Source organism: Phoenix dactylifera, chromosome 18 (genome assembly GCF_009389715.1).
Source record: "Phoenix dactylifera cultivar Barhee BC4 chromosome 18, palm_55x_up_171113_PBpolish2nd_filt_p, whole genome shotgun sequence".
Taxonomy (NCBI): domain Eukaryota; kingdom Viridiplantae; phylum Streptophyta; class Magnoliopsida; order Arecales; family Arecaceae; genus Phoenix; species Phoenix dactylifera.
The window spans coordinates 2099398-2113748 of NC_052409.1; the positions used below are offsets into that span (position 1 = coordinate 2099398).

Below are 14351 nucleotides of genomic sequence, written 5' to 3' on the forward strand. Positions count from 1 at the left end.
CCTCCTCCTTTTATTTATCATTTGAAGTTTTCTTCGTTTTATTTATGGCAAAGCGTAACCTAAACAATTAATAATGAGATAGGGAGGTTAGAGTGGCTCAGCTTGGTTTCTCCACCACCAAGGAAAAGGTCTTGGTTCAGGTTTCTGGCCTTATCATGTGCTTGTTTTGTTTGCAAGCCAACTCTCCTCACATTAAACGCCAAAAGGGAGGTCCAATTGTGCTACTCTCTCTATTTCTGTCTCACATCCATATATCTATTTACAAAACTACATGCTTATCTCCTTGAAATGGGAGGTCCAATTTACCTTGCCTAACACGTCGATGTCACACTAAGATCAATAAATGTCATCAAACAATTACATGTTAGGGTTGAGCCTCAGCTCTTGGTCTTTCATGTCACCATCAATCAGCAGCCAAGCACTGCAAGCGATCTGATGAAGATACACAGGCGAGCCTATCATTTATTGGTATGGAAAGGAGGCTCTTCCGTGTCCCTTCGATCTTGATCACTTGCTTTTGACCAGCCCTCCATGCGACGCCAGAACGTTCAGCGAATGCCAAGTATAATCTTTTGCTTTCTGAGCAAATATGCCTACTATAATCTATAGTTTGTGAGACGAAGATTCCTTGGCTCGAGAGAGAGAGAGAGAGGGAGAGAGAGGAACACTTGGAGAACAAATCAGTGAAGCTACTGAAGGAAACTTTAGATATTTTTAATGACTTGATCAGTGAAGCGTAGCACAAGCAGACGTATGTGTGTACTTTGCGTGAGACGACCATAAACATGGAGGAGTGCGTGTTTCAGCGTTTGACATTGTCACATAGAGGCGGTTACCATCTCTTAATGATTCATCCACCAAGAACCTGTTACTAATAAATTTAATACCATCCGCTATTAGTTTTTTGTATTTATCTTGGTGCAGGGCTTGCACGCCGCAGACCTAATGTTTGCATTGGACAAGTGATATGTGCCAACCTAGCCAAATTTAAGTCGAAATTTTATTATTTATGAAGTCTAGAGCACCACGTAAGCAAGTCACAGGAGCCACATTCAAATTGTTACAACAATCCTCAGGACCATTCTTTTTCTCTAATAAAAGCTTGGGGGGACCTTCTCACTTCATTTTCTGAAAAAAAGAAAGAAAAAAAACACCACATGAGCATTTAGGTGGATTCTTTTCGATTGGAAGCTATTAGTGCATAATATGTATCATGGCTTGTCTCTCTCATGGAAGCCACCACGGATTGATAGATTAAATGGCTAAGTTCCAAATGATCAACATGCTTTTCGGCTGGCGCACTGTTTGTCAAATTTAACGATCCATTTGGTTAGGGATAGTCTGGTATGAAAAGATAAATTCCATATTAGAGTATCATATTTGGTACGAAAAATAAATAAAAGAGATAGTAAAATAGATGATAAGTCCTATATCTATTTTTTTTTGAGAGAAGGTAAAATAAATACCACTAGAAGGTGGTATTTATTTTCCTATGCTAGATTATCGAGTGGAACTAATTTAAAAATATCACTACTCAACAAAATATACCCTCACTTAATTATATTAATATTATATTAATTATATTATATATTTATTATTAATTTAATTAGTATATGTTTATTAATTTTTATTAATACATCATTAATAAATATTTATTAATTATCAATAGATGTGTTAGCAATTAATATATTTATATATATATCAAAACATACCAAAATTTATTTGTAATAAAAAACATATTTTCTAAAATATCATTAAATTAAAAATATTTATTAACTTATAGATATATATTAATATTTTAAATAGCCAATATTGATCGGGTTTGTATAAGTGGACTATAAATAGTCAACAAATGGACTTTAAGAAAGTTGTTATTACTTCAATTATTTATTCAAAGATATTGTTGAAAATTTGGTAATATTTTCATATAAGAGCATCTTTAACCAAATATGGTAATCGTTTGCAATGCCATTTTTAGAGTAAGTTTTTCATAAACCAAATATGGTAAAATTTATTTCTCCCACAATTGGTTGTTTAGATAAATGATTTTCAAGAATCGCCAAACTACCACGTAATTTGACATACCCCAACCAAAGTTACCAAACGAATCCTAAGGGTTATATTGCTTTAAAGTATGGTGCTTCTCTCTCCACAGATCTAGAGAATTCTACTTGCCTAGCTTGTACTCAACAAGCATTGCAAACAAGAAGTTAGGCCTAGTATTACTTGTAATTCTCGTGCATGTAGCCTTAGAGAAATTTATGATAAATTTTTGTGTGCGGTGAAACATTGGTACACGTGTGAATTGAAGCCATTAGAAGCTGAAGAACGGCCAATTTGCTGCTTACCTAGAAATTCCTAGGTGCATGTACCCAAGCCTTGAATGGTAGTGGTTTACTGGTCCTGGTAGTATTAAAGCGGTAATAGCGTTGAAGAGTCAATGATGTTATCTTGATTCCAAAGCTTTTATTGGTTTAAGCTCAAGTGGAATTGGATGCTTAATCTGCAGATAAGCTCTGAGATTAGGTCCGGAAAGGACACTGGACAAGTTCTATTGGTCGCTTTTTGGCAAAACATTCAGGAAAAGCACGTTGGTTGAGTAGATCCAGTATTGTACAAAGTCAAACATTGTTCAAGAGTCTTCTCCTCCCTCGGCAGTGAAATTCAGAAGAAATCTAAAGGAATCACCCTCTAATTTCAATAAGATATGACCAAGGAAACTGAAAGTCGAATTCAAGTGCGAACTTATTTTCGGATTCCCTCTTATTTGTTTGAAATCTTATGAATGATTTGGCTGGATTCCAAATAATATGGATAACTTGGTAGCTGAAATGAACTAATTAACTGACTAGTCAATATAAAAATAACTTCACATCAAATTAATATGGATAATTAAAAGGTTAAAGTATAGAGTCCAAATTTATCTGCAGATAGACATATCTAAAGTATTTCTGAGAAAATATCAGGCAAAAACTCTAATCCCTTTCATTAAGTAAATGGAAGTACAACAGCAAAACGAACAGAGCTTCACAAGTACAAAGAAAAAAAATGGTTACTACCAATTTTATGAAATCTTCTTTTGAGAAAGAACAGTAATCATATAAGATCGAAACATGTCCTATAATGACATGGTATTAAAAATATTTTCCTAGTGGTAGTTTCAGAAACTTGACTAATTGTATTGTTGTTATAGAAACTTGATGAATTTTCTCAAGTGAGACCACTGAGTTGTAATGCAGATCCTTCTACTGAATTCAGGAACTAAGCATCTTTTGTTTGAATCGGACATGCGACGTCTGTCCATAATTGAAGCACATTGGAAACTAGAAGATGATTCTAGGTTCTAGATGATTTTTTTGGTACCGATCCCTTTTTAACTTTTTAACATTTTCTTCAGCTAATTAGCATGCGATTATGAGTATGTCATCAAGAAAGCCAAAAATCTGAGCCTTTTTCTTTTATGCGACATGAGTTTCAGCTTGGTTCGATAGGAAAAACCTGGTGCAACAACCCAAGTAGGATCCAAGCAGATTCCTACAAAGTTAAGCACATGATCATGAGCTAACAGAGAGTGCCTCCTTTTTAGATAGCCACAATTTTTGGTGCTTTTGTTAATAAATTTCTTCTGGAAGTTCTCTATCACTAAATTATATATGCATTGTCCCTGTGCAAACACTTGGATTCCCTCCTCCCAGTGATTTCAATTAAGACATTAATTAAGATGAGAAATTAGAGAGTCGAAAGGAACAGAAATGACATAAATTCTGGCAAATCCTCTCATTCTGAAGTGGAGTGTATGCAATGTGTCGAGTACTTTCTATTACTTATTCCTTGAAGTGCTAGTGAAAGTCTACACTGACAGCTACAAGGTTATATTTAGATCCTAGTTTTTATGTTTGGAGGAATCCAAGCTAATATTCTTCATCAATTAAGCACTTTTGCTTAGATTAGATAAATACGATGTCACATTTTGTGTTGTTTATGGGGAAATATAATGCAATAATCAAATATATGTTTAGATTGCTCAGTCATTATAAATCACTATTGCAACAGCATCAGTAGTTTTTGGATTGAGTAAGGTTGGGCTATCATTATTAATCAACACTAATAACTAAGCAGAAAAGTGCATCACCATTTCAATTCTAAGTTCCCCAATGAATCTTACTTCAAAAATTATTATCAAGAGAAGTTTGTCTATCAACTTTGTAGGATCAAGGATTTGAGTAATGAATATATATATAAAAGAGAATATGTAGAGTTGATTCAACATCAAGCAATTGGGTAATAACAAATCCATATCAATTTATATAATTTAAACCTCAGTTCTCACTCTACCATCAACTCAAACATTATATTAGAAGATCGTTCTATCGATCAATGAATTATTTGTTGCAACGTTTATTTAAGAAAAAGAAATCTTGTCAAAAGGTGGGAACTAGCTCGTTGTTAAACCTATCGAAAGACCACTTTATGTCTTAAAAAACCCCATGACTGAATGGATCAAAAGCTCCATACTCAAGGAATCGAGGTTCTCAGTGGACGGGACAAACCCGAGGCCTTAGAATACGAGGAGCAATGACGCTGACATCCAAATAAGACCCCATTTGAAACTAAAAGGCAGGAACTCATCAATTCCACGTGGAGGGCAATAAGTCGCGCGGTCACCCGCAATGCGTCCGGCGATTCCAGGAGTTTTACCAGGCATAATAGGCGCTTAACTTATGTTGTAAGTGTGATTTTGTTAAAGCGCACGCGTCGAAAACGACGAAAACTATCATCACCCGGGGGCAAGCCTAGCCTAATCTAAGCATAGAAAAATGCAAGTAACTATATTCCTCGAGACAGATGAACGCGTTCGAGGGGCTTAAGCTTCTAACTCGAGCCTGTACGATCATGTTCAGATAGTCATGACGTGTCAACCTGTAATTCGTGATTTCTGACGTGGCTGTGGGTTAATGTGGGGCCCAACTTGTCGAGTGAAGGAAACGCAGCACGTGGCAAACATGACGGAGAATGCTGAGAGACAGCTGGCAGCTGATCGTGGGGTCTGTTGGTTTTACTCTAAAACTATAAATTGGGATCGGTTCCAGTTGCTTAGCCGCGTGCCGGGCGTGGGCGAGGAGGGGCTGAGCGCTGGTGCCGGGCGGCGGCGGAGGAGAAGAAATGGCGGCACCGCCGGCGAGGGCGCGGGCGGACTACGACTACCTCATCAAGCTCCTCCTGATTGGCGATAGCGGCAAGTTTTTGTTTCTTTGATCCTTCCTGTCTCGTTAGGTTTTCTTTGTCCCGATTTTCTTTGTAATCCGATTCCCGATTTTGTTTGTTATCCGATCGGGCGGTTTATTCTTGATATTTGGACGAGCAAATGGCCGGCGCTGAATTGGATTCCTTTTTTTTGGATTCTTTTCTTTTTTTTTTTGTCTATTTTTTAAATGACTGGTTTTTGAGTTGTAATCTTAGGAGGCGCTTTAATTTTTTGATTTAATTCATTTCCTCGAAGGAATGGCAATCTCAGGATCCGAAGTTTATGGAGTTGTTGAAAGAATAAGCAGTTGATCTCTCTGGGTGCAATCGACAAGGACAAGGGTTGAATTTGGGGTTTCTTTGCGCATTTCATTAAAGATTCTTGAAATTTTTGGATGGATCCTTAAAGATTAGGGGATGAGTGTTAAGAATCTTTGAGCTTGAGTAATAAAGTGTAGGATAAAGCAAAAGATTGTTTTGGTGAGCATCAAACAACCAAGGACCTCATCCAAAAAGGCTATTTCAGAAGGTGTTATTTGGGTTCTTTAGCCCTATCTAACTATTCAAAATCTATCCAATGCATAATCAATATGAAACCAAATGCACTCTCACACAGATCCTCACACACTTGTCTCGTGGTCGGTCTAAAAAGGAGTACTGTTGTAGTGTCCCCTGGTCACACATGGGTCATAAGCTGGATTTATTTTGGTACCATTGATAACAATCGAGGAACTTAACGAAAAGGCTAGCATGAATGTTTTATTTGAGTTCTTTGGTCTTATATGAGTGCAGTGCATGGCCAATATTGGTCTCAACGCATGCTTGCATAGATCCTCATAGAAGGTAATAAAAGGGATGTCTGGAATAATAGAGGGGCTAAGGGATAGAGATGACTAGAGGCTGGTGAGAGTTTTTCCAAGGTTAAGCGTGTATTGACGGGTGAGTTGGATATGAAATTGGAGCTTATGAATCATGTGACTATTAGGGTGTGTTTGGATACCCCGCTTTGTTATGTGAATCATATCTAGAATGTGGTTGGAGAATCTTGTTGCTAAGAGTCATATGGAGAGCTGCTGCAGATCACAAGTCTTCGCAGTGGTGGAGGGAAGTTAGGTTAAGTTCATTTCTTGGAATTTTAATTCTTGGATGTAATAGTGCAAGATTAGAGTTGCCTTTTGTTGATCAGGGATGCCTCTTGTTTGATTTGGATTTATAGATTCTAAGAGAAGATTGAGGGAATAAACTTGTAATTTTGCTTTACCCATGCTTCTTAGTTTTGGCTAATCAACTTCCAAAATGCATCTTTGTTTTGGAATCTGGTAAAGGGAGCTATCCTCAGTGGAAAAAGTGGTGTTCAACTTATTTTTGAAAAATAATATTAAAAAAATAGCTAAAATGAAAGATTTTGATGCCAAAGAAGGAATAAAGAGTGCAAAATATGACACCCAGAAAAAAACCTTTTCTCCCGGGATCCAAAAACAAACTGGAACTTTTTTCTTTTGTTGGAAATAGGAAAAAATACAGAACTCAACAAAGGATCGGCATGAGGGTCCAGAGGAAGGCTTCTGTCCTGCAGCACATTCACCAAATGCAGGTGATTCATATTTTTTGGCACAGTTGTAGATGACAAAATACTAAACTTGTTTATCTTCTTTTTTGCTTTTGGTGGATATATGCCTTCCTATTAATTTTACGGAGAGGGACATTGTAGCATTAGTGGTGGAGAATTAAGTGGTACCAGAGTTGCTTTAAATGGACAATATGTTTCCTTACAATTTTGGTACAAGGGCTATGACAACGCCTGGTTCTGAGGATTTTCCGATAGAAGATGGACTGTCTTTGATTTGAGTAGAGAAGGACCCAAGTAATATGGCTTCCCTGGTATTGGAAGCCAAATAGAATATGAATCGGATTTGACTATTGAGAGGTTTGAAAAATGAGTCGTTAAGTGAAAAGCAATGCTTCTTTCTGTAAGAAGGAAGCAGTGAGACAAAAAAAAAATGATGCAATGATTTATGCAAAATTAAATGCAAAATGGAAGAGTCCAAAGGGATTTATATTTCAAGACCGGAGGAAAAAGGTGGAGGATTGACTAGATTGACATTCAGTAATCAAATCAAGCACAAAAATATGAATGAAAAGTTTAATACTTCAGTATTACAATGTTCTTATTGTTTTTCAAAAAACATAAAAAGTATTTTATTTCCACTAAATATATTTATAGCAAATTTACATGTTGGTACTGTCATTTGTAATAAACAGTTTGTAACTGATAACTTGCAGCAGTTTGTAACTGACAACTTGAAGATTAGGAAACTTAGTACCAACAAGTGTAATTACAACCTTTGCTAGCTGACTTTTCAAAGTTTTTCTAATAGTTGGACTTCATTTTAAATGGTACAACCATGCATGGAATCACTGTGCAAACTTGATACTTAAAGGAATAGTGCCACTGTTTCCATGGATAAATAGAGTCTTATTGGTGGAATTAGCATTCAAGATTTGAGCCAATATAAACACTATCACCACAATATATTGATTAAAAAATTAGAGGTGCAATTAAAGTAACATCGTGGGCATATTTTTCTCAGAGCTAAACTTATTTACCTCTCGTAGAATTCTTAGCTTTTATTACTTGCACTTTAGTCAATGGTGTGCTTGCATGGTCAATAGGAATCTTCTGTTGCGAAATATGCAGGTTTTGTGTACACATCAATCATCCACTAGTAGTCATGATGCAAAACTTCACATGTAACATGATTTCACGTGTATGATGTCTTGGAACCTTTTGTTTAAAAAATGTGATTAGGAAAATAGGGGTGTCGGGTGATGGGAGGGGGAAATGGAAAAAGGTGTTGCAGGAATGGGTGGTGAACATGGGGTGTCAAAAATAGAAAGAGCTTGTGTTAGCTTTATTTTGGACTCTTTATCTAAGTGGGTCATGTATTATGTGTTTAAGTTTTATAGATCAGAACTAGGTCTTTGACATTTTACTGTATCTAATTTGGTCAGTTGGAGTCCAACTTGGCACAAACATAGTTTCTGTTTGGATTTCAAATCCGTGTCAATTCAATTGGGCACTCAAATCATGGTTAAGGGCTCACTACCAGATGATGAATTCTTTTTTCTTTTTTATGGTGGAAGTCAAGATCTCCTATTTAGACATATTAACTTACTTGCATTCCTACCTTGTTCAATAGATGTGTTTAAGTTGCCATGGGGGAAGTACATGTTCTAGGCCTGGCACTTATTATAGGCATACAAACTTTAAAAGATGTTTATCAAAATCTGGATTAGGAGTCATCACATCATTTTTTTTTTTGAAAAAAAAAAATCATCTGTAATGGTAAGTAATGCGAATACAGAACTGCAAAACAAGTTAGGTGCAAACAAGCATGGCTTGACTTCAGCAATAGGTTGCCAGGTAGGTCACGATTTGACTTTTCATTTCTTTGTATAAAGCAAAGTTCTATCTTTTGTTTCTCTGCTGCTTCTAGAATTCCTCTCTACATTCTAAAATTCAGGTAATTGTCCGCATGTTGGAGGCAAGGATATCTCATTTATTTATTTATTTTTTAAAATGTTTCTTTAAAGGTCCAGATGATAATGTTCTTGATCTTAATTAATAATTCTTAAATTAACAGATTATGGTTGATGGACATATCAATTATAGTATTTATCATATTGTGGGTTTGAAAATGAGTATTTTGATGGACACCATGGAGCTCAGTTATGTACTTATGTTGGTATCAAGTTCAATATATGTCAGTCAGCTGGGTTTTGGTTAGATCAATGTAAGGTCCAGGTCCAAGCTTGATGAAGGAAATTAATCTCCATATCCAGATTTAAATTATATAAATAAGTACAATCAAAACCCAAATCAAAATTAAATTACTTAGGAGGTTCATACCTGTGTTTGGATATGCTGTTGGTTATTATGTCTGATTGGCCTGCCACAAAAAAATGTTTTGATGTGCTTAGCAAATCCTATGTTTTGAATCACTTGTAGCTTGTTATATTTGTTTTATTTTATCTATTCCTGAGTAATTCAACATCTGATGAGAATCTCGATGAATTTTGAATCCAAAAATAGTCCATTGCCAACTTAGCAAGTATCAGATCCTTCACAGGATCCATCCAAATCCAATAAGTTTAACTGGTCCAACTTTTGGCAATCCGGACTTGATTACATCTTGTTATTCAGGTTGAGTCATTAGAATACCCAGCATTGTTTATAGACCCAAAGGTAGTTACTGAAATGCATAGATATCTCGTATAGTGTTTTATTTTTATGTCTAGTCTTTTGTGTTGCTTATATTTGCTCTTTTACTAACAATGTGGGGTTAGTTGCAGTATCTGAAACTCATACACTCTTTATTATTGTCTTCTTCCTATGATTTATATGAATTGCTGAAACTTATACTTTGCAGGGGTTGGAAAGAGTTGTTTGCTTTTGCGCTTTACTGATGATTCTTTCACCACTAGTTTTATTACCACAATAGGGTGTGTAATCATATCTTATTTCTCATCTCAGCTATGGCTGGTTTTACTTGATGCTGTAATTCTTATGTCATGATTATATATTTCTTAGGATTGATTTTAAGATCAGGACAATTGAGCTTGATGGGAAACGTATTAAGTTGCAGATTTGGGATACAGCTGGTCAAGAACGTTTCCGTACAATTACAACAGGTATATTACAAAAAAATGCAGTGTTCCACCAAAAGAGAAAACAAGAAATAAGTTCTTTTGGCTGGTTACCTTTATGCCTTATATTGTGGTAATATCTGGCTTTTTATTTTTATTTCCTTATATGCCCAATATGACAATTATCTTATTGTAGGATACTGCTGGCAGCATGTGTGGATGTATACCTGTTTGTCCTTGGTCCTTACATAAATTTGCCTATACTGCTTTGTATGAAAGTGCGGTTGTCAAACCGCCTGGGACTCCTAGGTATCGACCCCTTTAAAAGGCCTAGGCTTCCTGCTTAGGCAGCCAGGCTAGTGCCTAATAAAAAGAATTGCATGATATATATATGTATATAGTTTGTAAGAAGCACATCAAAGAACATGATACTGATAAATAGAAAGTTTGTAACTATTTTAGTCAATAATATAATCAATGATTTAGTTGCTTTAACCGAAGTAATCTTTTAGTAAGTATTTAACGTATCTAAAGGCCCTAGAAATATAACATGTTAAAGCATCAATTCATATCTAAGGAATGCATTTTCAAGTAGATTTTTTTTTTTTTCTATTTAAAGGTTTTTTTTTTATATAAAAAAAATTAGCACTCTCAACAAATGAGCAAAAGGTGTCTTTTCCAGACTGACTGCCACTAGGTGGCCAGGTGCTTGCCCAGGACTCAATCTAGGCACTTGAGTGGCATTGTCGCTCGAAAGCCTACAGTGTCAAATGCCTAGGCTGTTGGATTGTATAAATCTCTAGGCAGCTGCATGTGACAACATTGCATGAAACCATACTTTTGACTGCATGGATGTTATTGTGCCCATTGTAAATTGTTAATAAAGATGCCACACAATGCTTGCTACATCAATGGTCCAAGAACTGGTGAAAAATGACTCGTAGTCTATGCATATCCATTCCAATAACTCTCCTAATTCCAACCTCTGTCATCAGTGTTGCTGCACCCACTGGAAAATGTTAACAGAAATACTACACCAAGGTCACAAACCAGTGATCCAAGTACTAGAAGAAAACATCAGAAACAATACACAGCCATTCTGATCGATTATCCTTGTTCCAGCCTTTTTTTGAACAGCTTCTGCTAGCTTTCTGGTAGATTTGCTTGCAGTTGCCATACCCGTTGTTGCTTGACCTACCACCCTTGTGATCCTTCTTCAACCTCCTCCAGAGTCCCCTCCAACCGGTGTTTTAAAATTTGGCATATGTGGCTACATATGCTCCCACATATGCAGACGTGATCTCCTGACTCTACCACTTGCCTGTGTACTATTACAATTCATACTGTATATGGGCCTAAAAAAAGGTCCACTAAGCATTGTGCAGACATATATGCAGCCAATTGGCATTGTTTGGCTACATATGCAGTCTGCTTGGCATTCTAAGTACCACATGCTCCTCCCTCTTATGTGAGCCTGTGTGGATGAAGCAAGTTCAAGTTGATGGTTAAGTTTGATGTAGGTCTCAAATGAGCTTGATGTGAGTATTAATATTATTAGTATTTAATTAGATTGTAATTATTGATATTAAATACTTAGTAAATATTGCATGTCAGTTGTTATTATTACTAATATTGTTACTATTTATTAAAAAACTACTACTATTATTGTTATTTTTATTGTATTTAATTCATATATTGTTTCTTTTTAAATATTAAAAATAGTTATTGCATATGCATCTGTATATGTGGCTATCATCTGCATGTGCACTGCGATTCCTTCGCCTTCTGTAGACTGCAACCACCTTTTAAAAGACTGCCTTCAACCACCACCCATAACATGCTAAGTACTTTCTCCACACTTGCATCATTGTGGTTGCTTTTCTCCAACCACCTTCACCCATTGAATTTTCATCATTCCAGCTGCTTTTCTTCAACCACTTTCATCTATTGGACTTCCTTCTGCAACTATCACCAGTTGCAATTCCGACCTCCACCTCCCTGCCGCTGTGGGAGGTTTGATGGAAAGAGTTCACTGGAGAAAAAGGATTGGTTTTGATGGTGAATGGAAAGAGGAGGGGAATAGTCAGAAGAGAGAAGAGGAGGGGGGAAAAGAATTACGAAAAATGAGGGAATAAAAAGAGAGAATATGGTGGGCTATACCACATGCATAATTTTGTAAACCATTTACTTATAGTATGCATATCTTGTACACATACACATGGAAACACATCCATGCACACGCCTGAACATCTGTTCAGTCATCCAATATATTTTATTTTCCAAATGTATCCATATAACCAAATTGCATCAAACAATAGACCAACTCATCTTACCCAATTTTGTTAATAGAGTATGTTTGTTTTGAAATTTCACCTGGACCTATTTATGTTGAAATTTCATCTGCTTAAACTCCTAATCTGCTTCCTCTGTTATATTTGGTTTTTTCTTGTTCTGCAGCTTATTACAGGGGAGCAATGGGTATTTTGCTGGTTTATGATGTCACCGACGAATCTTCTTTCAACAGTATCCACGTCTAGTTTTTTTTGTTGCCCACTCTGCATGTCCTCATCTCTTTAAACTACATTCGCTGGTTTATAATTAAAAGATGTTGATATCCTTTTCATGGTTGTTTCTCCTGATTCAGACATTAGACATTAGGAACTGGATTCGTCAAATTGAGCAGCATGCATCTGATAATGTTAACAAAATATTGGTTGGCAACAAGGCTGACATGGATGAGAACAAGCGGGTATGATTAATTTAAGGCAAATATTCATTCGCTTCAATCTCCGTATATGCATTCACGATTGTGATTTAGTTTTCCCCTGTAGGCTGTATCTACATCTCAGGGCCAGATGCTAGCTGATGAATATGGCATCAAATTTTTCGAGACTGTAAGTTGGCATATGCAGGTCACACAAATTCCCTTTGGAGATCTCAAACTATTGTATTAATTCCTTTCTGTTTCTATCAATGCGAATACTTTCAGAGTGCAAAAACAAACTTCAATGTGGAGCAAGTCTTCTTCTCAATTGCCAGGGACATCAAGCAAAGACTAGCAGAGAGTGACTCTAAATCTGAGGTATACATGTCCTCCACAGTATAAAATGAGGATTTGAGATCTTGAACCCTTTTCTCTTTTTTTTTTGTATTTTTAACTTTCCATTTTTAACAATGTTGTATTTTGTAGCCCCAAACCATCAAAATCAGCAAACCAGATGCAGCTGCTGCCCCCAGCATTGCTGAGCAGAAATCAAGTTGCTGTGGTTCCTGAATGATTATCATGCAAAGTGAAATTTCTTGGAGTTTCTTGTGCACCTGTGCCTTCTTATGTGGTTGGGGCAGGCTGTCCAGTATAACTAAGGCAACACAAGAAGCCAGCACCTTTCCCTATTGTCATTTAACCAGTTGAGAGTTCTATGTATGCTCTCATCAGCTAACCTAAATTTGAATACTCAAATGATCATTCCTGTGCTGGCATCCACTGTTGCTACCCATTCCTTACCTGTGCTCTTTTTATTTCTGTTTTTTTTCTTTCTTACATTCTCTTCTTTTGAAGCACTCTTTTAAGTATGGTTCCGACTCTGATGAGATGATGTTCCTTGAAGTGAAATATCTCCAGGATGAAACAAAATACAGTTGGTTACTTGGTTTAACTGTAATGGTTGGATGCGTTGCTTTATCTCATCTCTTATAAGATCATTGTATCTCGAGTGCAAGGGCAGAACCTTTTTTGATAAAATGTGCGAGTGCGGATCTTATCACTGCCTCAGCTTTATTATATTGAAAGTTCTTTTATCTAGCGAATCTTCAGTAACCAGGTTGGGGACAATTTCTGTTGAATCTTCAGTAGGTCTGAAAGTATAGATCAGAGCATGGATTGAATATCCATGTATCCATAAAGTGTCTCTTTTATTTAGCGAATGCAAATATAGATATTGGATGCTAAAATTTGCATCTGCAGTTGTTCTGAATGGCTATGAATGTGAAATAAACATCAATAACATTAATAGCAGTGCTGATATAGATCAAATATTATACAATCAATTAGTTAATTATTCCACTTTATGTTTCCATCTTTATTATCTTTCTACAACTAAATGATTGCACAAAGAAGAAAGAAGTTACAGCATCCGAACTGACACTTTAAGGGGCTCCTACGAACTCTTCTTAATCACATGATTAAAAGGCTGCCTGTTAAGGATGGAATCACCCAATTAAAGATGACTGGAAAAAAAATTCTAAAACATTTTTATATTTTCACTAGCAACTCTTCACGGTATAACAGCTATATGAAATTAAATAGGCTTGGAAACAGATTTGGCAATCGATAAAAATCTGATATTTGTACGCCCGCACCTATAGTTCCTTTCTGGGTTTTTTTTTTATGACGGATATGAATATTAGCCAAATGTTGAAATTGGGCCCATGCCCTAATGTATTCAGATATAGAAGCGGAA

General features: G+C 36.2%; 1 protein-coding gene across 3 annotated transcripts; it reads left to right on the forward strand.

Annotated features, from left to right (window-relative positions):
• Positions 1-5098: 5098 nt before the first annotated feature.
• On the forward strand, positions 5099-13573 carry LOC103698825 (ras-related protein RABE1c-like). Of its 3 annotated transcripts, none has more exons than XM_008780878.4 (8): positions 5099-5236; positions 9675-9747; positions 9836-9936; positions 12349-12414; positions 12543-12640; positions 12723-12785; positions 12881-12973; positions 13082-13573. In XM_008780878.4, exons 1-8 carry the CDS (start codon positions 5164-5166, stop codon positions 13163-13165), a joined length of 651 nt encoding a protein of 216 aa, XP_008779100.1. In that variant the 5' UTR covers positions 5099-5163; the 3' UTR covers positions 13166-13573. The 3 variants fall into 3 exon arrangements, with proteins under 3 accessions (XP_008779100.1, XP_026657574.1, XP_026657577.1); XM_026801776.2 differs by lacking the exon at positions 5099-5236 and adding an exon at positions 6777-6838; XM_026801773.2 differs by lacking the exon at positions 9675-9747 and having other exon boundaries at positions 12536-12640.
• Positions 13574-14351: the final 778 nt, after the last annotated feature.

Coding starts and splice junctions, on each gene's coding strand:
- LOC103698825 (XM_008780878.4), top strand. CDS start 5,164: ATGGCGGCACCGCCGGCGAGGGCGCGGGCGGACTACGACTACCTCATC. Junction 12,415..12,542: donor CGACGAATCTTCTTTCAACA/GTATCCACGTCT, acceptor TTCAGACATTAG/ACATTAGGAACTGGATTCGT. Junction 12,641..12,722: donor ACATGGATGAGAACAAGCGG/GTATGATTAATT, acceptor TTTCCCCTGTAG/GCTGTATCTACATCTCAGGG.